General features: G+C 35.6%; 1 protein-coding gene across 22 annotated transcripts in view; it reads left to right on the forward strand.

Moving 5' to 3' along the window:
* VPS13B (vacuolar protein sorting 13 homolog B) overlaps positions 1 to 25,627 on the forward strand; it is an 856,590-nt gene that overhangs the window by 610,975 nt on the left and 219,988 nt on the right. For all 22 annotated transcript variants that reach the window (XR_013397363.1, XM_077943895.1, XM_077943898.1 and 19 more), the window contains exon 34: positions 13,369 to 14,056. Coding sequence is in view for 21 of the 22 variants with exons in the window: in XM_077943895.1 (XP_077800021.1) it covers positions 13,369 to 14,056 (688 nt within the window). In the remaining variant the exon portion in view is untranslated. The remainder of the gene's footprint in view (positions 1 to 13,368; positions 14,057 to 25,627) is intronic.

A 25,627-nucleotide genomic window follows, 5' to 3' on the forward strand; every position in this document is an offset into this window, starting at 1 on the left:
AAATAAGGTTCCGAGACAAACTATGTAGGATGTGATTTTAAAATGAACTCCAGAGTTACATTGCCAGTGTTCAAATTCCAACTTCAGCATTTACTAGCTATGTGATTTTTTCTTTTCTTTTTTTAGTGGGCAGACAGGATCTCGCTTTGTCACCTAGGCTGGAGGGCAGTGGCGTGATCATGGTTCACTGCAGCCTCAGACTCCTAAGCTCAAGCTGTCCTCCCAAGTAGCTGGGATTACAGGCGTGCATCTCCATGCCAGCTAATTTTTTTTATTTTTTGTAGTAACGGGATCATGCTATGTTGTACAGGCTGATCTCAAACTCCTGAAGACTCAAGATGTCTTCCCATCTCAGCCTCCCAAAGATCTGGGATTATAGGCATGAGCCACTATGCCCAGCCTAGCTATATGATTTTGAGCAAGTTGCTTAACTTCTCTGGGCCTCAATTTTTTTACTTTAAAATGGGGATAATAATAGAAACTTCTTTATTAGAGTTGTTCTGAGGATTAAATGAGTTGATGTATGTGGTGCACTTAGAAAAGTTCCTGGCACATACTATGCATCCAATAAGTGTTATCTATATGTTGGCATTGTTGCTTTAGAGTATCAGGGAATCAACTAGTTAGGTTAGCATTGTTATCTTAATCACTATCATCATTGCCATCTGCAGATACTTATCTTACCACATTTATATGCATTGTGCCCACAGAAGTGGCTATAGCATGCTCCTGGACTCAAGAAGCTTACAATATATAGTGTAAGGATTAAAAGAAAATTGTAGTATATATACTAATTACTGGATAAGTGATAGAAACAGTATGTCCTACAGCATTGTAGGGAGGAGAGCAGTTATTGTGGGCTCATAAAGCTAAGGCTTCTCGGAGGAAAATGGACTCTTAAGAGGGAGGGCATTCTAGGCTGGAAGAACAGCACAAGTGAAGATTTGGACATAGGAAGGTGAATGTGAAGTTCCAGAATGGAGACTTTGAATAGAGGAGCAGTGTGGTGTGGGTTAAAGAGAAGGCCCCAGAACACTGGTTAAAATTATTCAGTAAACAGTAATCTGCCATGTCCAGGTTCTGAGGTGGAGTAATCAAATAAGATTTCTCTAATTCACCTGAGGCCTACTACTTTATATATTGCCTTATTTCAGATTCCCATAATTGTCATCTAGCTGATTACTTTCTAACTGGTGTTGCTACCTGCAGTCTGTAATCCCCTACTCCCCTCTGTACATTTTTATCGCATTAATTTTTCTCAAACATCCTTTTGTCACTGACTTGCTTGGAAAGTTCTTATAGTTCTCCATTGTGCATAGCAGTGTTTCTGAAACATTAACATGCATAAGAATTACTGGGAGTTCATTGTAGGTGCAGATCACTAAGTCCCACCTTCAGGTCACATGCTTCTGACATGGTGCTTGAGAATCCCACAAGCCAAACCATTAATCAACCGAGAACCATTCAAAGGAAGGCTATGATTAGAGACAGTGTTCTAGGATTGGACCTAGTCCTCATTATAGACAAACATTTGGCAATCAGAGAAATGGGGCTAAGACATGCAGTCAGGCCAAAAGCATATTTAATATTTAAACAAGTACCCTAAATGATTCTGATTCAGGTGCTCAAGAGGCACTGCTTTGAAGAAGACAGGCCTAAAATGAGGAGTGCAAGTCTCTTAACCTGCCACCCAGAGTCTTGCTTTATCCTGCCTTTTCAACCACATCTTCTGTTTTTCTGATTGATACACCCTTTATTTGAGCCAAATGGGACATTTTCTTTTCCATACACTTACTTTTTCCTTACACTTAAGCTTTTTTTTTCATCTTTTGTGTCTTTTTTATGTGTTTCCTTCAGCCTCATTGTCTTTACTGCCATTCCAACAAGTCCAAATCCTGGCTTCCTTCTGTCCTGGTTTAGATATGTCCAGAAAGCATCTTTAGTAAATGAGTACATCTCTAACCTAGAAGGTAGGCTCCAATTTTAACTCATCCTTTTATCTACTCCCCTACCCAGGAACATAATGAGCACCTTGCAAATGATTCCCTTCATTTGTTCCTTCCTTCCTTCCTTCCTTCCTTCCTTCCTTCCTTCCTTCTTTCCTTCCCTAAAGATTTATTGAGCACCTACTGTTTACCAATGCACTTTTCTAGGTGCTAGGTGATAAAGTAGGGGGAAAAAGCACTCAAATCCTGTTTTCATGGACCTTACATTCTCATTGGGCAACCATTTATAAGTAAATATTGAAAGTATTTTGAGAAGAGTACCCGGCAGTGCTATATGGGATATATTAGGAATGGGAGAGACCTGCAAAGGAAATTAACTAAGGAGCTCTTGCAAGTGACCTTTATACAGTGGGAAAGGTCAGTGAGAAAGTAAAAAGGAAACAGCAAGAGTAGTGAAATGAAGGAATGACCAATAATATTTGGTGGGGGCCACAAAAGTATATTTAATATTTGAGCTTTTGAGAAGAAAAAAATTAAAAGATGGATAGGTGATATTTTTGATAAAAGACATTAAAAATGTTATGATGCATTAGATGTGTTGTTTGTGATGTTGATAATGGGACATCCAAATGCTTAGTAGCAATTAGAGATACAGAGGTTTTATAAGAGGCCAGGCCTCTCTCCTTTTCCCCTTCTCCAGTTTATCTCAAAAATCTTCCGTCTGTCTTATTGTTCCAGGTCCAAAATTTCTTCCCAAGAATTTGTGTCTCATTCAATTGGTTTTTCTGGAAATCATGGCCTGACTGCATGTCTTAGCCCCATTTCTCTGATTGCCAAATGTTTGTCTATAATGAGGACTAGGTCCAACCCTAGAACACTATCTCTAATCATAGCCTTCCTTTGAATGGTTCTCAGCTGATTAATGGTTTGGCTTGTGGGAGGAACTAGGAAGACAACATAATTGAACTAGAGATTCCTTTAAAATTGGGTACAGTCGTGAGCGTCATGCCCCTATGGGAATATCACTGTGGTCATTTATGATTCTTAGCAAAACAGGCAAAGTTTGGAAAAGCAAATTGTAAAAGCTTTGGCATAATACATAGGTTGGAAAGCTGCTTGTAATCATCTGGAAAATCATTTTTTTCCATTCTTGCAGTTGCTCTGACCGAAAAAAACTCAAATAATTCCTGACTCCTGTCTTTCTCTCATAATACTAAACATCCAGTCTATCAGCAAATATGGTGTGTATGTGTGGGTTTTATATATACATATATGTATTTTATTGGCTGACTTCCCCCTAGAATGTAAACTTCATGAAGATAAAAGCTTTGTTTTTTCTATATCCCTAGCTAGTGCCTAGAACATAGTAGATGCTCAATAACAATTTGATGAATGAATGAATGAATGAATGAATGAATGATGTGAAATTAAATTTTATTTCACATTTTGCATATTAATTTTGACATTAGCTCTATCTTCAAGAAACTTGGGAAATATTTTATCCCAATGAATTATTCTAGCTAAAGCCCAATAGCACAATACTATTTGGTAATATTATTAACCAAATGATATTATCTTAATATAAGAAAAAATAGAAACTTTATTTCTTAACTAGTTAGAGAAATGTCAGAAAGTTTTAAAATCTAAGAACACTCTTTAATGGTGCTAATTTGGTAATACCGTTGTGAATGTGGTCTTCTAAAATTTAGCCTTAAAAGACATCCTAATAAGATCAGCTAGTAATCATACACCAGGTATGATTAAAATTTACTTTTTAATTCATAGTTTTTAAAGAAAGTTTTCTTAGGAGCTTGCAGACTGGATTACTACTTTAATGTTTGAAAAGATGATGCTTGGTATATGAGAGGAAGAATGTCTTCTTTCTAACTTTTAAACTTTATTCAAGCAGTTCCATATGACCAAAATTATCCAAGCTTAATGCATAGATTAGATTACCTTCATTAGTATACAGAAAGTTGCTTTCTTAGAACAGCAAGAATGACTTATAACATATCGGCATATTAAAATTTACTGGTGCTATGGGGCTAGCTGACCAGAGATATTGTTAGGAATTTTTACCTGATTTAGAGAATACTTCGAATTTCCAAGGATTGAAGGAAGAGGTTGTGATCAAAGCATTTGTGTGGAAGGTCATTTTGGTGTAGTGATTATTTTTATGGAGTAGCAGAGAAGAACAAAGTATTTGTAATGGAAAAGAAGAATTGGCTGCAGGGCATAAACAAATATTTCTCTCTAACATCTTAGCCATTGCATTTCAAGTCTGTTACATCATTACTTTTTAAGGTATTGATAACATATGACAGATAATCAATATATGGCTTTAGTTCCGTTTGAATATGATCTATATGAAGTAAAGGATGGCTAATACAAGTTTGCAAATGCATTCTGTTGGGTCTTGATGGATTTCCATAAAATTAGGTAGTAGAGAATATTGAGACTTGAAGAGAATCTAGCATTAATTGCACCAGGTTTTTTTAATCAATTAGAACAAGTAATAATGAAAATCAGGTCAAATATTTCTATCTGGCAATGAAAACCAGCTACTGGGTGAAGTTAATTAAGGATATGCTTGGCCATTTTCATCACTTTTCAACTTGTGCTGGATATTGGGGGTAAATTAGTTTTAAAAGCATGTCTTTTTCTTGCTTCATTTCCATAAGTCCTACATAATTTCTTTAAAGGGATATATATGATTTAGGGGATAAAGTAATCAAATAAGGATATATATGTATTTTATTGATAGAAATTTCTCCAAGTTCAACTATAGTTTTCTTACCAGAAAATTACATTCATAGTTGCAAGGCAGAGGCCCACTGGAATAGTTAATAAGCACAGTCTACTTCTATATTGCTGCAGAAACTAAATGCAAACTTTTCTGTGACTTACGTGTAGGCTCGGTAAACTTTCATCTGCTTTAGGGTCAGGACTGATTCAATCTTAAAGCAAGTTTATGAGAGTGGCTGATGTGATACAGTTGTTTCTGGTAAAATCAGACTAGCTCCAAAGAGCCAATCTAAGTCAGTCTCTGAGTCAAATTCTATGAAAAACAGACTCCAACTCAGACACAATTGTAAACCCTAATATAATGAGGACTTGCAGCTGATTTAATCCTATTGAAAATCTTTAAGCAGCTATGGGACAAAATGGTTTCCACATTGACATCAGTGGAATGAACCTTGGATTTCATCAGTCTGAAGAGTAGTTACCCCGTACACACAGTAGCCACTTTGTAAGAAATAACATCATGGCCATTTCAAAGCAGGTTGTTGTTTCTTATGTAGAGGCATCTGTTTTGATTAAGGTCCAAGTTGCCGGAATGTGTCAGGTGTGTGTGTGTGTGTGTGTGTGTGTGTGTGTGTGTTTTAACTGAATTCATTACAAAACTTAAACTTAGAGCCTAGTATAAATCAATTAGATCCAGTCTCGAACAAAAATGACCAACCTATTCCTATTCACTATATATGTGAGCAACATAGAGAAAGAAAGGAACAGACAATGAGAACTGTTTTTGAGTTAAACTGTATGCACAGTTTTGCCTGGAACTAATTTTTTTTTTTTTCATGAACTTAGAAGCCCCTGAAAATAAGCTTATGCTGTGAAATCATATATGTATAAAGGGACAAACAGACACAAAAGTCTAAAGGTCAACACTGCAGATAAAATCTCAATAGGTAGGATTTGAATTTACCTATGTGTCCATGTGGGTAGGTGGATACATATACCTTTTTTTTTTTTTTTTAGTTTATCATATTGAAATAGGCACTGATAATGATCTAGGTGTTACAGTCAGTTTAGCACTAATATTAGTTCCTTTTCATAATTTACAACTTAATTTAGAACAATAGACCAAACACAGACTGTAGTAAAACACAACCTTGACTGAACTATCTGCATGCTGCTTTTATTGCAGTTAGCACTTAGCAGGCAGTAGTGGCCTCATTCTATTACTTCAAAGAGCCGGAAAAGTAACTTCATGAAAGGGAAAACTTGAAACTATAGTACTCTTTATCATTCTGTCTGTTTAGCAGTGATGGGTATCATTAGTTCTGCTCTTTTGCATAATTACTGCAGTATTCTGAAAACCTTTTTTGCCATTCAACTGGGAACAATTATATTATTTGGGATCTTGTATAGCATTTAGTTTTAGAGAAATAAAAGATAAAAAGCCCTTGTTTTCTAGCTCTGGTATCTGTAGTAAGCTAGTGCATACAGTGCTTGTTCAAGTTTTGGGGTTTTTTTTCATTAAAAATAACATTAATTGGTGACACTAAAGGAGACATTTCATACTGAAGTCAATTCTTTTTGATGTGTTTTTGTTTAATGTGCTTGCTAAGATAAATTTCATCTAGCACATCACTGAGTTGAGATGGTAATTCATTAATAAAATGATAAAGGTTTATGAACCATAATATGGACATCATTGAAATTTTGAGACTTAAAAATATATTCTTATTGTTGTCTAGATTAAATTAATACAATTTTCTATTTATATAAAGCTTCCAGTGTAGATTATCTCTATGTTAAAAGCATGCAACAGCCTCTCCCAAACACCCCACCCTACCTCATCCCACAAACTTCTGAAACATAGAGCTAGAAGTATGTTTGCAAATGTTTACACAATGAGGCACATAACTTTTTCAAGTTTGTAAAAATTCTCCTTTGTAATTTCAGTATGTGAAACTATTAAAATACTATAACTTTTTTTACTGTATTTGTTAGATAAGATGTTAACTTTTTTGAAAATACTACTACATTTTAGCAAGGGCAGTAAAATTAGGATAAAGATCACGGTTATATTTAGATGTGATTGTCACTTTGATGCTGTAGTTTTACACTTGACTTTTTATAACTTATAAGATATGAAATATAATCTCATAATTGGCAAAATATATTTTGATCAAGGAAAAAGTATGACTGTTGCTTGTTGGAAATATTACTTCAGCATGGCTGTTATATAGGAAGTTAGAAGAAATTTTGGATATGCATATATTTAGTACATAGTAAGTTTTCTTACAAAGACAAAAAGATTAAAAGACATAATTTTAATTAAAATCCTGGAATAGATGCTGAATTTCCTTTTCTTGTTAGCCATCAAAACAAAAATTGTATTTGTTTTGGTCCTTAATAATTCTGAAAAGGTTGGTTTCCACAGGTTTTTTAAAATTTTAAGCATCCATTTCTTTGCAACATTTTTATTAATGAGCTGACATTTGAATATGTTCATAAAAATGTTGATATGGCTGAACAAGAAGTTTCAATCAGCTTGTTTTCCCCAAAATGCTACTGAAGAACATCTAATTAATATAACCTGAAATTAGTTTAATGCATTCCTTGACATTGTCGCATTATTCAAATGTGGTTTTATTTACTACTCCTGAGACACTATGGCTCTTAACCAAACCCCAGAGTGAGCTAGTAAACTTACCTATCTTAATACATTGAAAAGAGGAATTAGCTACAGTTCGTTAGCTACCAGTACAGCTTTCAGCACCTTCTCCATGGTGGCTAGTATCTGTTCTATATACAGCTGTGAAAGGATGGGAAAATGCGCTGAAATGATCTAAGAAGTAAACTATCAACTTGACATGTTTTCCTAGCTATTGAAAACTGTCTCATATTGAAACCCATTGATAGAAAAACTGTGGAATTCCTCCAATTTAAGTACCATCTGGTTGTACTCAAGGCTCTAAAGCTGTTATCTCTGCATAAAATTTCAGAGTCCTATACTTTTTTCTTCACCAAACTATCCATTTTTAAGCCACAAATATTTTTCCAGCTCTCTCAGATTTTATCTAAAAGTATATTTTAACAGCATTTAAATAGTTCTTAAACAATAACAATTTATCTTGATAAATGGCATGCTGTATTTTTTCATTTTATTTTAATTAGCCATTGTGGAACTAAATTCCCTTTTGTTTTAGTCCTTTGAATATTGTTTAATTATCATTATCATGCCAGATATCTTAAAGGTTATTTTACCAATACAGTTCCATTTAACATAACCCATATGGAATCAATATCCCAGTTTCCTAAAGTGAATGCTTGGAAAATCTTACATTCATATGTTAAGAGTACACATCCTTTCCTCATTAGTTGGAAAGTACAGGGATTTTGGCACAGGTTCTGTGTGGAAGCATTGTGCAGCTTTTATATGGATTTTGTTTTTAGCCTTTGATGACACTGTTTAGAATAGGAAGTATCTAATAAGTAAAGCATTTTGTCTCAAGTGCTGCCAGTGTGTTTAATATATGCCTGGAGGTCTGAAACATTATCTTCTTCAATACAGTAATATGCATTTAATTCTCTGAAAGCAGAAGGTCGAACTTTTGAAAGGGACGCAAAGTACATTTTCAAACAGAATAATTCAAAACATATGGAACAGAGGACCAGAGTAATGTACAGTTGGTTTTTATGGTTTAATCATGATGATGTTAATGCACACCAGTAGCTAATTAAAGAAAACTTTTATTGTTCATCTTAAATAAGTTAGGTAAAGAGTGGGAGAGCTGATGTAACAGCACTGCCCAGAAATACATGTTTCTGCTGCACCAACAGTAAGCAGATACTGCTATTTTTGACAACTTAAATTATTAGTCCCCTCGGACAATAATAAAGCAAAAGTTACTTTCAGAGTTATTACATTGTGAACTCTTCGTTTTCCACAAAGGAATAGTAAATTGATGCCCAAGTTTAGGGCCCAGCACACATAATTAATTAAAAACTTTTCTCAGTAGTGGGCCAGATACCCTTCAATGTAATAAATCTGCAGTGGACTGGTGACAAACCAGTGGATTTTTAAATATGTCTCAAAATCATCAGCTTGTTTATTTCAGTGCTACAGATAGTTTAGAGGCTTAAAAAAATTGAGGAAATCCTGGCTTTTAACTCAGTTTTAGGAATCTAGTTTTCTAGTACTGGGTAAGTTGTACTTTTTCCTTTCCTTCCAATGGAAGTCAGAGTCTTTCATCTCTAGGTCATTGGTTCAAATTCCATTCTGCTCAGTAGTGATTAGAATTAGTTACCATCTGACTTCTGTTCAGTAACCTTTGTGACCTGAACTGATAGCTGCCATCCTGCCACTGCTGGTTATTTATATCTTAAGATCACACCACTTGACATTTGCTGGAGACTAATGTGGCAGTCTCAGCACGTAATATAGGCTGGATGCTAAATTTCTTTACCTTTCTCTACAGGTGGTTTGCCATTTTATGTTAACACCTATGGGAACACTTAATCCACTTTAAAGAGGGAGAGAGTTGATTTTAAGTATAAATCTGTAAATCAGAAGTAAAAAATGCTATATGCATAGAAACTATAGTTTCATGTAGTTAATTGTGTTTAACTTTCTTGATTCAGAGAATGAAAATAGCTTATAAAACTTGAGTTCTTGATTGGAGTTTGCCATTGGAACTCAACCTAAAGGATTTTTTAGTTATACTGTATTTAGGTATTTAGTTTGTAATGCCTCAAAATGTGCTTGATTTCACATTTGACTACTTAAGTACTTGATTTCATTACTTTTCACATGTTATTTGAGAATTCCTAGTTGGTAATAGATTTGGAGGTCTATTTGAAATTTTCATAATAAGGATAACTAACATTAAACTGCTATTTTGATAACAATTATCTTTATTTTTATCTTACTGAATTTTTAAATATGTTCATTCATTTATTCAGTCAGCACACAATTATTAAGTTTTATTATGTGATAAGCACTAAAGTATGTTCTAGGAATACTAACATGATGTTTCCTCTTACCCAAATCCTACTAGCTGTCTGACCTTGGAACTATTGATCAATCTCTATAAACCTCAATTTTCTCAGCTGTAAAATGGGGATAATAGTACTCCTCCTCAAATAATTATAATGGTAGCTTATGTAATGTGCTAACAGTGTCTGGCAAATAATAAATGAACTCAACGGTATTTTATTTTTCTTCAATTGCTCACAATCCCTGAGACAGAATATAGTGTGAAAAGTACTATAATATTAGATTGTCATAAAAGCATAGAAGTGGGAAAGACTAGCACCACCTGGAAGCATTGCTGAAGTCTTCACAAAGAAGATAAATTTTTTAACTTACCCTTTTTAGAGTGCCTACTGTGTTTGTTCAATATGTTAATTAATTTTATGCTGCAGCAACCCTATGAGTTAGATATTAATGTCCCAATGTGAGGACAAAGACAGAAGAGATAGAGAGGATTCTTTGAAGTATGATCAGCCCACGAGGTAGAGAATGCAGATCAGGAAAGACACTATGAATAAATATGTCTGGGAAAGACCTTGAGGAGTACAGTATTGAGAATTCTCCATCTACGTTTATTTATATCGTAACAATCATGTAACTCTAGTCTGCTGGGCAATTTTTTCATTTAATGTTGTATCAAAGATAAACATATCCAACATTCATGGATTCTCTTCATTGTGCTAGGCACTGTCCTGCTCCTTAGTGATATATAGAAGCGGAATTGTTTACTACATTCCCTCTAACAGTTCTTCACCTGGTAAAAGAGACAACGTAACAGCTGCTCATTATTGGGTATTTACTGTAAGGCAGGCACTGTGCTATTAATTCAGTCATCGTAGTAACTCTGAGGTAGGAGTTATTATCCTCATTTTACAAATGATATTATATAGCCTTAGAGAGATTTGTAATTTGTTCAGAGTCATACAGTTAGAGAGTGTTGGACTTGATCCCACATCTGTGTGACTTCAAAGCCTATATATTGCCTTAATGCTGTCTGATACTGTTACCACGAAACATTTTAGTAAAATATACCATATAATAGAAGTATAAGTGAACTACTAAGATCACCAAGAAGGAAAAGAGTGAAAGAACAGTTCTCGGACAAATGTCATTTATCGTGATGGATAACTAAATGTTCACCAGCTACAGCAAGCTCAGAGGGGTGCTCCAGGAAGGGAAAGAGCACAGTATAAACTGCATGGTTTGAAAGAATATGGTGTCTTCAAAGGACAGAAACAAGTCCTTTTTTAATGAGGATTACCTCACTTTCTTGAATTATTTATTAGTTCTTATATATATAAGTTATTGCATATATATTATTTCTTATATATAAATATATATTTTTTTACCAATCAAATTAAGGAGTTTTTAAAATAATAAGCAGCTTTGGGAGGCTGAGACAGGAGGATTGCTTGAGGCCAGGAATTTGGACCAAGTTGGGCTACACTATGAGACCTCATTTCTACAAAAAATGTAAAAATAAGCCAGGAATGGTGGTGCATGCCTGTAATCCTAGCTCCTCAGAAATGGGAGGATTGCTTGAGCCACCACTGAGGGGTTGTAGGTTTCAGTGAGCTATGATCACGCCACTGCATTCCAGCCTGGGCAACAGAACAAGATTCTGTCTTTAAAAATAGTAATAATAATAATAATAAGCAATACACAGTTACCCAGTACTTTGGGAGACATTTTTTTATTGCTGATAGTAATGTAACTGAGTGCAGCCTTTTTGGATAGGTGTTGGACAATAGTAACTTTTAACTTTTTCAAACCATTTGCCTAATAATTCCTTTTTTTTTTTTTTTTTTTTTTTGAGATGGAGTCTCGCTCTGTCACTTAGGCTGGAGTGCTGTGGTGGGATCTCGGCTCACCGCATGCTCCGCCTCCTGGGTTCACACCATTCTTCTGCCTTAGCCTCCCAAGTAGCTGGGATTACAGGCGCCCGCCACCACGCCCGGCTAATTTTTTGTATTTTTAGTAGAGACGGAGTTTCACCATGTTAGCCAGGATGGTCTCGATCTCCTGACCTCGTGATCCGCCTGCCTCGGCCTCCCAACATGCTGGGATTACAGATGTGAGCCACTGCACCCAGCCTCCACTTTAAAAAAAAATTTTTTTTGTTTGTTTTTGTCTTTGAAATAGGGTCTCACTCTGTCACCCAAGCTGGAGTGCCATGGCATGATCACAGTTCACTGCAACCTCCACCTCCCAGGCTCAAGCCATCAGCTTCCTAAGTAGCTGGGACCATAGGGGCACACCATCAGGCCTAGCTAATTCTTCATATATTTTTGTAGTGATAGGGTTTTATCATGTTGCCCAGGCTGGTCTTGAACCCCTGGACTCAAGCAGTCTTCCCACATCAGCCTCTGAAAGTGCTAGAATTACAAGTGTGAATAACTGTATCTGACCTAATAATTTCACTTCTAGGAGCCTGTCTGTCCTGAGAAAATATCACTAGGGGTTTGTCAGCACTAATTGAAAGCTTGAATATACAGGTATATGTGAATGGTAGAACAAATTGTTCCTAACACTAAATGAAGTATTATGTAGCTTTTAAAAATTGTATTTATGAAGAGTACATTAGCATGTCAAAATTTGAGTTATCAGGTTGTCCCTATGGTATCATTATAACCACAAAGGGATACAGGTGAAGGGAACCTGTGCATAGGTAGGTAAAAAAGACTGAAAGGAAGAGCCATGAAATATTACTATTGGTTATGTTTGGAGATAAGATGGGGTGAGGTAGTTTTTTTATTCTTATGGATTTTTTTTATGGTTACCTTAATAATTCTGTTGAAAAAGCAAGTAAAATATCTAGGTGCAGAATAGCAAGTTGCAGACTGATGGTCAGGCAGTCTAAGAAAGAGGAACTGATGGTCTTGGAGCCAAGTGATTATAACTGCTGCTGCCACCAAGTTGCTCTTTGTTCTCTACTTAGGGACTCATTGGTGGAAAATTTTGAGAACTAGTAGCCTTTATTGCACAAAGGAAAAATCTACCCTCAAGGGTTTTAATTACTTAATTACTGACTTGATTTTACTTTATCACTTATATTTGTCCTTGTTTTAAGTCCTATTGTAGTAGGAGAAAATAAACATCTTTTGAAATGGCATGCATTTATTTTAGTGTACTTTTCTTTGTCCTTCATAATTTAGGACTACTGATTTTTCCCTTTCTTACTGTCTAAAAACCTATAAATCAGTTTTATAAGAAAGGTAAGGAATATAGTAGAAACTACTTCTATATAAAATATAATTTCAACCACCAGTAGTCATGATTTTGGAGACAGTTTATTGTATTGCTTGGGAAATCACTATAAAAATATGTATTAAAATAATTCTTTAAAGAGACATTTTAAAAGATATATGCTATTCTGTAGTAATCCAAAGAAAGAAGATCTGACATTCAAAAATGTATTTTAATGATGGAAATGAACATTAGATGCTTTTTCTCAAGTATTTCCTTGGCATTTTAAGGTGATTTTGGGGGTCTGGTGTAGGAAATGGGCACCTATTCTGTTTTTCTGATTACTGTTTTAAGTTATACTAGACTCATTTTTAAAATTTTCTTTTTGACAACATGTTTATATAACATTTTTTATATGACAATTGGCATGTAACTAGTTTGAAATGTTTTATTACTTTTTTCTTACAGATCTCTAAACAAGAACAGAAAAAAGTGGATACATTTGATGGAGGCATGGCTGAAACCTCATCTCGGTACAGTGGTGCTCAGGATAGTGGAATTGGCAGTGACAGTGTTAAAATCAGAATAGTGCAAATAGAGCAGCACAGTGGTGCCAGCCAGCATCGCATTGCCCGTCCCTCACGCCAGTCATCAATTGTAAAAAATCTAAATTTTATTCCCTTTGACATATTTATTACTGCAAGTAGAATCTCACTAATGACCTATTCCTGTATGGCCTTATCCAAATCGAAATCACAAGAACAGAAGGATAATGAAAAAACAGACAAGAGTTCATTAAATCTCCCAGAAGTTGATTCAGATGTTGCTAAGCCCAACCAGGCATGTATTTCCACAGTGACAGCAGAAGATCTCTTAAGGAGCAGCATTTCTTTTCCTTCAGGGAAAAAAATAGGGGTCCTCTCTCTTGAAAGTATTCATGCATCCACAAGGTCATCTGCTAGACAAGCACTTGGTATAACTATTGTTCGGCAGCCTGGTCGAAGAGGAACTGGTGACTTACAGCTAGAACCTTTTCTGTACTTTATTGTGTCCCAGCCTTCCTTGCTTCTGAGTTGTCACCACAGAAAGCAGCGAGTGGAAGTATCCATTTTTGATGCTGTGCTTAAAGGGGTGGCCTCTGATTACAAATGTACAGGTAAGAACCTTCAAACTTACTGACGTGCTAATAATTACTATCTAATAAGTTGTACTCCCATAGTTTCCAGATTGATTAAACAGAAACAGCTGACAGACAAAACGTCTTTTCTCTACAGAATATGTAAAGTTCATGTTCCACAGCTGAATCCTGTTTAAATATTTGAAATGTATTGAGGTTTAGCCTTAGTATTCTTACTATGCCTCTGAATATCTTTTTTTTTTTTCTGGGAACTGAATGAAACAGGGATTCTCTTGACTATAGAGATGCTTAACGATTTCCAGTGTTTGGAAAGCATAGCTCGGTTTCATATTAATGGCCCATAGGTATACTTTCCATGTTAATGCTTCTATTCAGATTAAAAAAGAAAAGCCTTAGAAGATGAAGTTTGTTTTTGGTATTCTTTTGATGCAATAGCGTCATATTAAATGTAATTGAGAAGGTTTATTAATAAAGATTATTTAAAGATTTTTGTACATCTACAGAAAGTATATTGATGTTGGCTAATTCGCTCTTGCTGCCCAACCCATCCCTTCCTTATTCTAATTATAATAATTATATGAAATTTCCGAAGCTTTTTGCCTGTTGAGACTAGGAAAGTGAGCACGGTTCAGATGTAAGACATACAAGCTATTAAGTAACAAGGGCCAGTGGAGTCAAGCAAGGTGACAATATACCTTTTCCCTCAGTTAATGTAGATTTGGAGATTTGGCCAAAAAAAAAACTGGAGAGAGTAACTGGGTCACCTAAGATTCAGTATTCAAAGAGGCCCTCTAGCAAGCTCAGGTATAGTTCAGGCGTTTTATTGCTTTCAGCTGGTCCCATCCAATAGGTGGAAGCCAGCAGTAAGGCATTTGGACAATGAATCTAATCTGGAATACAGGTTTGTTCGTTCTTGCCATTAAGAAGGACTGTTTTGCATGGCAGGATCCCGGAAGGTAGATGGCAGGTGTGGGAATCAGGATTCAGCCTGAGGAAATAGCATCAAAGGAGCTCTAGGCCAGGGTTTAGTGCAAGTCCCCTGCTTTAAGAAAGGGGTAACTAGCCAGTTGCTGAGGAGTAACCCCTGGGCTGCTTGCTGTCCCTCTCTCCTGTGCAGCTCATAATGGGTCAAAAGAGCTGATTGTTAGACTCAAGAACTTTGCAAGACAGTTGTTAAACCACTAGTAGCTTAAATTGGCCATGGTGAAAGTATTTATGCCACAGATGCTTGCAAATTCAATCATATCAGCTCTCCTACTCCAAGAGCCATTTGTTAAACCCTTACCAGCAACAACTGCCTCTCTTTCTCAAACATGTTCTCATTTACTGGATGCCTTTGATATAAAAGATACTTCAGCGGCACTGAAAATATGGGAGATGCTGGTATAGTGGGACATGTTATGTGATTCAAGAACTCATGCCTGTATACCTGATACCTGCTTGCAAGTCTGCTTGGCATTAGCCAAAATTTAAGTGCAGGATTAGGAGATGAATTCTTAACTCTCAGCCCTTCATTAAGTTCACTCAGCTACAGTCGCTCTATAGGTGGGTGACCTGTGCTAAAAACATTGGGGGAGGCAGAGGAAAGTAGGAGGGGGAAAGGGGCTGAGAGGAACAGCTATGACCTCTTCCTAAATTTGTAGATATGCAGAGATCACAGAAGCCTCATTTTGCTTACTTCCAGCCCAACCTAAGGATACTCTGTATGTAACCTCAACCTTTGAAACTGTTAAACTGAGGCAAGCCAGGGTCCACAGTAATAGAAAAGAACTGCCAATGATGGACTTGTTTCCACTTTCCGAAATTGTAAGAGCAGACTGGCTTAAATCTGTTTTATTGATATACTCCCAAATCATGTGTTTATACATTTTCATCTAAGTCTGTATTCAGCAAAGTTATAAGAGCTCATACCAAAGATAGACTTTTGGATTATAATCAATTCCTAGGTTAAAATAATAGAGCACTTCTTGCTTAAAGGGGGGAAAAAACCTTGTATATAAACTGACATGGAACCCAATCTTGGTACATGAAGCTAGAGTGGTGGTCATGGGCCAGATTTAATATAGGGGTTGGGGGTAAATGTAGGAGGAAGAAGACTCACATACCTTCTAAGGAGCATTTTCTGCATAATATTCTCATGGATGCCTTTCCCTACACAGAATGCATCTACTTGGACATTTATATTATCTCAATAGTATGACTCTTGGTTAGTAATAATCAAAAGTTATCAATATGCATGATAATATTTCTTAAAAGTGAACTTAGTGATCTAGGGAAATTTTTTTCAGAAGACCCAAAAGGAGGCAAGTAATTAAAATACAATGGCTAAAAATAAAATTCAGCTAGCATTTATTGAGTGATCACCCTGTGCCAGGCATTGTACTAACTGCTTTAATGCATTATCTTATTTCATCCTAATGACAACTCTATGGGAAATGTTCTATTCTTAGAGATTAGGAAACTAAGCCTTAGAGAAGTTAAGTAACTTCCCCAAGGACACAGACCTAGCAGTAAACAGAGCTACAATTCAAAGCTAAGAAGTGTTGGACTCCTGAGTCTAGACTCTCAACCTCTATGGGTCCCCTGAAAAGAAGGATGTGAATTGGAGGTTCTTGCAGTCAGCCTGTATTGTCCCACTTACCATGCAAATGATTCCTCTCTTAAGTTTTAACTGGTGAATTTGTATGTTAACTGGGTCCATGCTGTGATTACACAGTACTCAGGTATGGAAAACCTGGGTTCCAGTTCTGTCACTTATATGTATACCTATATCATTACGCACTTATGAAAATGAAAAGAGATAATTCATGAATAATTCTAAAGTACTTAGCATTGAGCCAGCAGGCCTAGGCCCTCATAAATGTGTGCTGGTACTATTTTAGCTGTCAATATCATATAGTGGAAAGAATATTTAACTAGGAGGCAGAAAACCTGGGATTTTTATTCATGGCCCTGCCATCAATTAGTAAAGTGATCTTAGGCAGTTTACTTCTTTGACTTTCTGTTTTCTTATCTGTAAAATGTGATGATTATAATAGATATCAACAAAATCCATTCCAGTTCTGAAGTTTCATCATTCTGTAATTTGGAATTCTGTAATTTGGCTTTGGCTTCAGGGAGTTGATATCTGTAAGGCTCTACAATATCAGGTAGAAATTTATTTTGACTTGTTTTGAAGATGCAGATTTCCTTTGATATTCTAGTGGAGCACTAATTACTTTATGCCGAGTTTTAAATACATAAGTTTTATTAAATGTTAATGAAATTATTTTTCAAAAACCGATCTGGAAATGTGTTTTATGTGTCCACTTGAATGAATTGTCTAAGTCCCATTACCAATTTGGTTATCCAGAAACCCTTTATGTAGCACTTTCTTTCCTGAAAAAAGCACTGTTCCATAACCAGTGTTTTTTGGAAGCCCTGAGATAGTAACCTTATGGATAAGAAAAAAGAGAAAAATAGAAATGGCTATAATGCTAACATTCATGGGGAGGGAAGGAGAGGGAGCAGTAAGTTGGGGGTGGCTAGCTCCATTTCTGCATTATAAAGTGAAGGAGTCATTGCAATGTCTTTAAATTGGAGGGACTAAAGAGATTCTACCATGAAGCTAATGTTCTAAGAAATGTCCAGGAAAAGTTAAAGGCATCATAAGTTAAAAGTGAAAGAAGTAACATGTCATGTGTTTCCACAGTGTTCATACTTTTCCTCTGGATATTAAAATTCTTTTTGGCTGGGCATACTGTCTCACATTTGTAATCTCAGCACTTTGGGAGGCCAAAGTGGGTGGATCACTTGAGCTCAGGAGTCCAAGACTAGCCTAGACAACATAGTGAGACCCCATCTCTACAAAATTTACAAAAACTTAGCCAGTTGCAGTGGCGTGCATCTGTAGTCTGAGCTATCGGGGAGGCTGAGATGGGAGGATCACCTGAGCCTGGGAGGTTGAGGCTGCAATAAGTCGTGATTGCACCAACGTACTGCAGCCTGGATGACAGAGTGAGATCCTGTCTCAAACACAAAATAATGTATTCTTTTCTATAAGGTAACTCAAGTGTCAACCAGCCAATAGCCATTTTAGCATATATGTATGATTGTATGATTTGGTTTGGATGTTTATCCCCTCCAAATCTCATCTTGAAATATGACTCTCAGTGTTGGAGATAAGGCCTGCTGGGTGGTATTTGGATTATGGGGGCAGATTCCTCACGAATGGCTTAGTACCATCCTTTTAGTGATAAATGAGTTCTTGCTCTGAGTTCATGAAATATATAGTTGTTTAAAGAATGTGGCACCTCCCGCTACCTTGCTCCCTCTCTCCCCATGTGATATACTGGCTTTCCCCTTTGCCTTCTGCCCTGATCATAGCTTTCTGAGGCCTGACCAGAAGCCAAGCAGATGTTAATGCCATGCTTGTACAGCCTGCAGAACCATAATCCAAATATATCTTTTTTCTTTGTAAATCACCGTCTCAGGTATTCTTTTATAGTAATGCAAAAATAGCCTAATATAATGGGCATCTCAATAATTGCCCCATTGTCACATTTCAAAAATACCTATGAGGTTGTTATAGAGATATTGGTTTTCTGGGTTTTGTTTTGAGAGGACAATAACATTTGATTATTTAAAAAAAAATCCTAGCACAATATGGCTTGTCATTGTTTATTGTTTTCTATACACGTCATAAACCATTATTATAGGTGCTCGTGTTCCTTTATATGTAAATCATACGGAGGAAAAAGAAAAAGGATTTTGTTTTACTCTTTAAAAAGATTTAATGGCTGGGCGTGGTGGCTCATACCTGTAATTCCAGCACATTGTGAGGCCGTGGCAGGCAGATCACCTGAGGTCAGGAGTTCGAGACCAGCCTGGCAAACATGGTTAAACCCTGTTTCTACAAAAATAAAAATTAGCTGGGCATGATGGTGAATGCCTGTAATACCAGCTACTTGGGAGGCTGAGGTGGAAGAATCACTTGAACCTACGAGGCAGAGGTTGCAGTGAGCCGAGATCATGCCATTGCACTCCAGCCTGGGTGAGAGAGCGAGACTCCATCTCCAAAAAAAAAAAAAAAAAAAAAAAAAAAAAAGGTTAATAATTTTTTCAAAAAAGGTAAAATCATAGTTTTTATATAAATATAAGAAGAGTATATGTCAAAGGTTTTATTTAATTAATAATTTATTTATCTTATTAATTTGTATGAATATCACAAAAAAATCCATGCACAAGGGACCTACACAGATGACCCTGGTCATCTCAAGAGATTTTTATTCTGAAATTCATAAGTGTCTTAGAATGTCACTTGATCCTGGGCATTATTCATTGTTAAAGCATGGCTCTAGGTGATTCTAGAAAGATGGAAATAGTTTTGACATTAAATTATGAACCCATTTGGTTTAATTTGACATATTCAGGCAACTATGATGAAGAGCCCAAAAGTGAATATTGAAAATCCTTTGAGTGTTGTAGGAATACAGGGTGATATACCAAGGTGACTACTTTAATCAATCTGGCTTTTAAAATTACATCTTCCCTTCTGTCTTACACAATCAGCTTGACTTATTACTTCAGAAGAACCTTTTATTCCTATTGTGCTTTCATTTATACACCAGACATATTTTGGAAATATTCATTCATTCACTGAATGTGAGCACCTGCTGCTTGTCAGATATGTGCAAGACTCTGAGAAACCAGTAATAAGACTCAGTTTCTACCTTCAGGCACCTAGCTTCATGTGATAACCATACTTACTATGATTAATTATGAAGGTTTAGCAGAATAAAGATCTTCATGCCATGGAGGGTTGTGAAACACTTAAATTAGTTAAATAAAGCCTATGACCTTTATTTGACTCTCAGAGAAGCCATTTAGAAAAGCTAGTAGCAGTTGTATGCGATGGTTTAAGAAAAACTGTTTGGATACATCTTTAAAGTTACTGATTTTTTTATTAGTTGTATATTCAGCTCTAGCTGCAATTCAGAATATTTTTAAATATTTTAATTTATTAATTTGCCTTTTGGCTATATTTCTTTGCAATATATTTTAGTCGTTGCTCTGGGGTTTCCAGTATGCATGTCTAATCATTCACACTCTATTTAGAGGTAATATTTGATCACTTAAAGGAAGATGGGAGAGCTTTACAACTACATAGGTTCCTTTACTGTCTTCCATTTATGTTATAATTGTCATAAATATTACATCTATATATTCAAAACCCTACCAGATAAGATTTTGATCTTTGTTTCAATAATCTTACATATTTTAAAGAACTGAAGAGGGGGAAAGTGGTCTTTTATATTCCCAGCCATTTACCATGTTCATTGCTATTCCCTTATCCCCAGAGCTCAAAGTTTCCCTCTGGTACATTTTTCCTCAGCATTAGGAACCTCCTTTTGAATTTCTTTTAGAGCAGAGCTGCTAGCAATAAATACTGTTTTCCTTCATCTGCGAGTATCTTTTTTTTTTTTTTCTCATTCCTAAAGGATATTTTTGCTGGATGTAAAATTCTGGGTTGACATTTCTTCTAGCACTTTAGAGATAGTATTTCATGTTCTTCTATCCCCTGTGGTTTCTGATGAGGAATCCGTGTTCATTCCAATTATTTTTTCCGTACTTGTAATGTGTTGTTTTTCTCTAGCTGTTTTCAAGACACCTGCTTATCTTTAGTTTTCTGTAGGTTGATTATTGTGTGTCTGGGCTTGGTTTCTTTGATTCTATCCTGTGTGGAATTCTCTGATCTTCTTGACTGTAAATTTATGGGTATATTGTTTTGGTTTTGTCTACCAAATTTGAGAACTTTTGGCCCTTATTTCTTTAAATAGTCTTTCTGCACCAATCTCTTTCTCTTCTCCTTTTGGAATTCAAGTGTTAAGCTTTTTAATATTGTCCTACAAATCTCTAAGACTCTCATTTTTTTTCTTTTTTTTTCCCCACTCTTCAGATTGGATCACTTCTATTAAATTTTTCACTTCTAAAATTTCCATTTGGTTCTTTTTTGTAGTTTGTATTTCTCTGTTAAGAACTTATATTTCAATTCATTTCAGGTGTGTTTACCTTTACCTCATGAAATACAGTTGTAACAGCTGCTTAAAGTCTTAAATGCCTGTGTCACTGCCACCACTGTAACACTCCCCTCAACACACACACACACACACACACACACATACACACACACACACATTGGATATTGGGTCCACCCTCAGTGCAAAGCCAGGAGAGAGAGAGAAAAAAAAAAAAGAAAAGAAAAAGCAACAAGATTTCCCCTACACTGTTGAAACCACAGGGGCCTTAATTTCCAGACAATGTTTCTGTTGGAGCTTTGGATGTGTCCTTACCTTCACTGTGCACCACAATATAGGGCTCACTCTCAAGTCAAACATAAAAGAAGACACACAACACCACGAACTGGGAAATTCATCACCACGTAAGTTATAGCCACAAGTTGGACTTTCCTCCCTAATCTGCATTGTTCCGATTTACTTTTCAGAATTCTCAAGTATTTATTTGCTTTTTGTGTCTTTTACAAGGTTTTTATTTGTAAGCAGCATGAGAGTTAGGCTGCAGTGAGGTTATTCCAGTCTAGGCTGGCACCAGAAATCCTGCCATTTAAAACTAATAATAATGTTTTCTAGTCCATTAGCCAGGACTTGGTTTTCTGGGAAACTTAATAGGGGATTTCCTCTAAAAGTGATACTTTTATATCTTTACATCTTAAGCACAGATCAGCTACATATATCCTAATCAGTAATTACTGCTCCCAAGGAGTTGTCAGCATTAACTTGATTCTTCCCGTGCCACCAATAAGCACACACTCAGAGGGCAGCAATGGTGTTCTCTCTGCATTCCTTAGGGCTTTCCTTTCATGTACTATCAAATCAAGTTAGAAGGGGAAAATGCTGTGAGATTCATTGCCCTTCTTGTCAACCTGCCTTTCGCAGAACATGTGACTGATATATATAATTTTAAAATATATATGTATAAATATATGTGTATACTATGTAGTAATGTCCCTTATTCATAGGGAACATGTTCCAAGATCCCCAATGGGGCCTCAAATTGTGGATAGTACTGACCTTTATATATACTATTTTTTCCTATAATTACATAACTATGATGATGTTTAATTTATCCATTTGGCACTGTGAGAGATTGACAACAAAATAATACAATTACAACAATATACTGTAATAAAAGTTATGTGAATGTGGTCTCTCTTTCTCTCTCAAAATATATTTTCAGACCATATGTAATTGCAGGTAACTGAAACCACGGATAAGAGCAGGGGATTACTGTATAAAACTGGCCCTCAGTAGTCATGGGTTCCACATCTGTGAATTCAGCCAACCATAGATCAAAAGTATTCCAAACAAAATTGCATATTTACGGGACATGTACAGCCTTTTTTTCTTACTATCCTCTAAACAATACAGCATAACAACTATTTACATAGCACTTATATTGTATTAGGTATTATAAGTATTCTAGAGATAATTTAAAGTGTATAGTAGGATATAAATAGGCTATAATGCAAATACCAGGTCATTTTATATCAGGGACTGGAGTATCTGCAGAGTATGGTATCCACAGGAGGTCTTGGAACCAGTCCTCTGTGAACAAGAGATGACTTTAAACATACATATTTAAAAAACTATTTGAGATACTTCCCAGGATAAATAAGTGGAATCTATACCTATATCTACATCTGTTTTACAAAGCTAAAGCAAAATTAAAATTATGACAATTACTTATAATTTTGAAAGCCCTATTAATAGGGTATAATTCACATTCTACGTAATTTACTGATCCTAAATTATGCTGACTAAATTTTTAAGCTATACATAGCAATATGCTTTTCATCCTTAATTTAAAAACATTATTTAAAGACTAAATTATCAACTTGAATTTTTATGAATATTAATATTAATAATCTACTTCAAATGATTTTCCAAGTAGATAATAAGTCTTTGAGTTAACTTCTTTTTAAAAATATTAGACTAATATGGCAATGGGCTTTTCCATGCCCTTCCCACCTGGAGCAACCTCTAACAGAAATGAGATCTTCTGCCAGCACCTTTATACATAGCAGCTGTATTATTGGCAGTTCTCATTTAAATAAAGATGTATGTAGTTGTTTTTAACATAATCGTATTAGTTGTGTTTATAAATATTTAAAAATTGGTATTTGTTTTGTTTAAGATAATGGAGTCCAGATTTGAAATTGCCTCATATCTTGACTATGCAGCCCAAGGCAGCCTCAAAAAGTCATTTTTCTTCTTGTTTGTTTGGGGCTTTTTTGTTTGTTTTTGAAGAAATGACTGTGCCATCTGGTCAATTGTGAAGGGGCTGAACAACTCTGAGGGAATTTAACTAACTCATTAGTGCAATATCTTGTTACCCATTAATGTGTGCTAGGACCTAACAAAGAAACCAACTAAAAACAGTTACTTTTGCCATCTTGCAACTTATTTACCTGATTGTAACTTTTCAAACAGCAACTAGACTAAAATACAGAAGTTAAAGTTTATTGGAATGTATCACACTGAAAAAGTAGGTCATAACACACTTCTATGTAGGATACTGTAATGCTTAAGATAGGTTATCTAATATGGAACAGTTTCTGCATTTGAAGTTTTATAAATGCCAAAGGTCCAATGAAGAGTCAAACTTGAAATATGGTGTCCTATGAGAGCTCAGGATTAGACCTCTCAGTACTAAGTTTTAATCCTGATTCTACTCCTTACAGCTGTGTGACCTTAGGCAAGTTATTTAGCCTCTTTATGCCTCAGTTTCCTTATCTATGATATGAGATTAATACTGGTAGCAGCCTCCTAGGGTTGCTATTGGGATTTAAAAATGTATGCGAAGTTCTTAGCTAAGTGTATGGCACAAGGCTCAATGATTATTAATAAATATTGTTGCTTTTGTCATCATTGTTAATATCTTTAAGTGTTTTTTTAAAGTAGTGGTTGTAAATGGCAAAAAAAAAATGCACATCATTTCAATGTAATTCTAGCTATTGCGGTTTGAAAATTTTCAGTCAAGTAATTGAGGGTTTTTTTTTTTTTATCCTTTCATGAATAGGACTGTAGAAATGTGCCAAAGACATTTGAGTAAACGAACAGTTGAAAAATCATAAAATGGCTTCTTACACCTCATAAATCATATCTTGATTTCATTTAGTTGTTGTGACTTTAAGAAAAAGATTGAATTATATGCCTCTTTAGAATTAAAGGTTTTGTTAATATGCCTGGAAAGGCTTAGAATTAACCTGTGACTTTACTGTCATAATGATCACACTCTGAACATTTATCTGGAAATTTAGCTGCTGGGAACATTGCTTGCTGGCTAATAATATGAAATAAAATTATTACTTTGACAGGAATTAGCAAGTTAGTAGACCTCTTAAATGAGAGGCATTCTAGTGTATCACTCAGAGAGAAAGGTGATGAGAAGGTTAAACAAGAAATGGCACAACCAGCTGAGGGAAATAATATTATATGAGGAAGGGTATTAGAACAGAAATCAGAAATCTTGACTTTTAGCCTTGGTTCTAATACCAGAGCTATTTGATGCAAATAGCTAAATTTCTTGGTGCTTTAGTTTTCTAATCTCTAAAATTGTTTAATAATATCTGCTCTTAGTCGATTATTGGTTAAATCTGAGTTTCAAGTGAGATGATATTTATGAAATTATATGGAAATATGAAACATTATTCAAACATAAGTTGGGACTTCAGTGATTATTAGTATTAAAAGGGAAACTTTCATTTTAGACATGAGGAAAAGATTAGTGCCCTGGCCTTTGTGACTCCCATTGTAATCATCAACATTTACTTAAAACAAGTGAAAATGGGGGGAATCATTTAAAGGCAGTGATTAGCTTTAATGTTACAAAACCCAACTTTGCTTAGAGCAGAAGAGAGGTTTACAACTGGGATTAAGTTGGATATGTGACTTGGACATGTGACTGCATATTTTTTTTTTTTCACTGAATAGCACCTTGTGCTTACTTGTGCTGAATTTTAATCAAATGTTGGCCAATAAAATACCTGAAACCCACATTAGAATTTAATATGAAACACCAAATTTTAATAAGAAAGAGATCAAGGACAACACAGAGCAGTACAGAATATGAATTAAAAGGAATTCATTGAATTGATATTTCACATATTATCTGCTGGTTAGCATCATTAAGTATAAAGAATACACTTCCTTCTAACAAGATATGAAAGACTTGGTTCTAAAAGTAAGAGCCAGTGGACATTGATGGTCAAATATTCCAGGAGCCAATTTAATCCCTTCCTTTTCCTGTTCCTATGGGCTGCAGACCTGGGGTTTCAAACCAGGAAATCTCTTGCCCTTCCCATCACATCTTATGAGGTGCAGTGTAGGTGCAGAATCGTAGAGCATGTGAAACAGTGCTTGTAGAATTAGCCAAATGCCTGGATATCCACAGGGAGATGGTGGCACTTACCTTGCATCCAGAGCAATTTGGAACTGGTTTCTTGGTTGATTTTTGCTGTCCTCACATTGAATTATTATGATGTTTAATGGATCTAGGTTCCTTCACAATTTAACTTGCAGGCTTTATAGG

This window comes from Macaca mulatta, chromosome 8 (genome assembly GCF_049350105.2).
Source record: "Macaca mulatta isolate MMU2019108-1 chromosome 8, T2T-MMU8v2.0, whole genome shotgun sequence".
Taxonomy (NCBI): Eukaryota; Metazoa; Chordata; class Mammalia; order Primates; family Cercopithecidae; genus Macaca; species Macaca mulatta.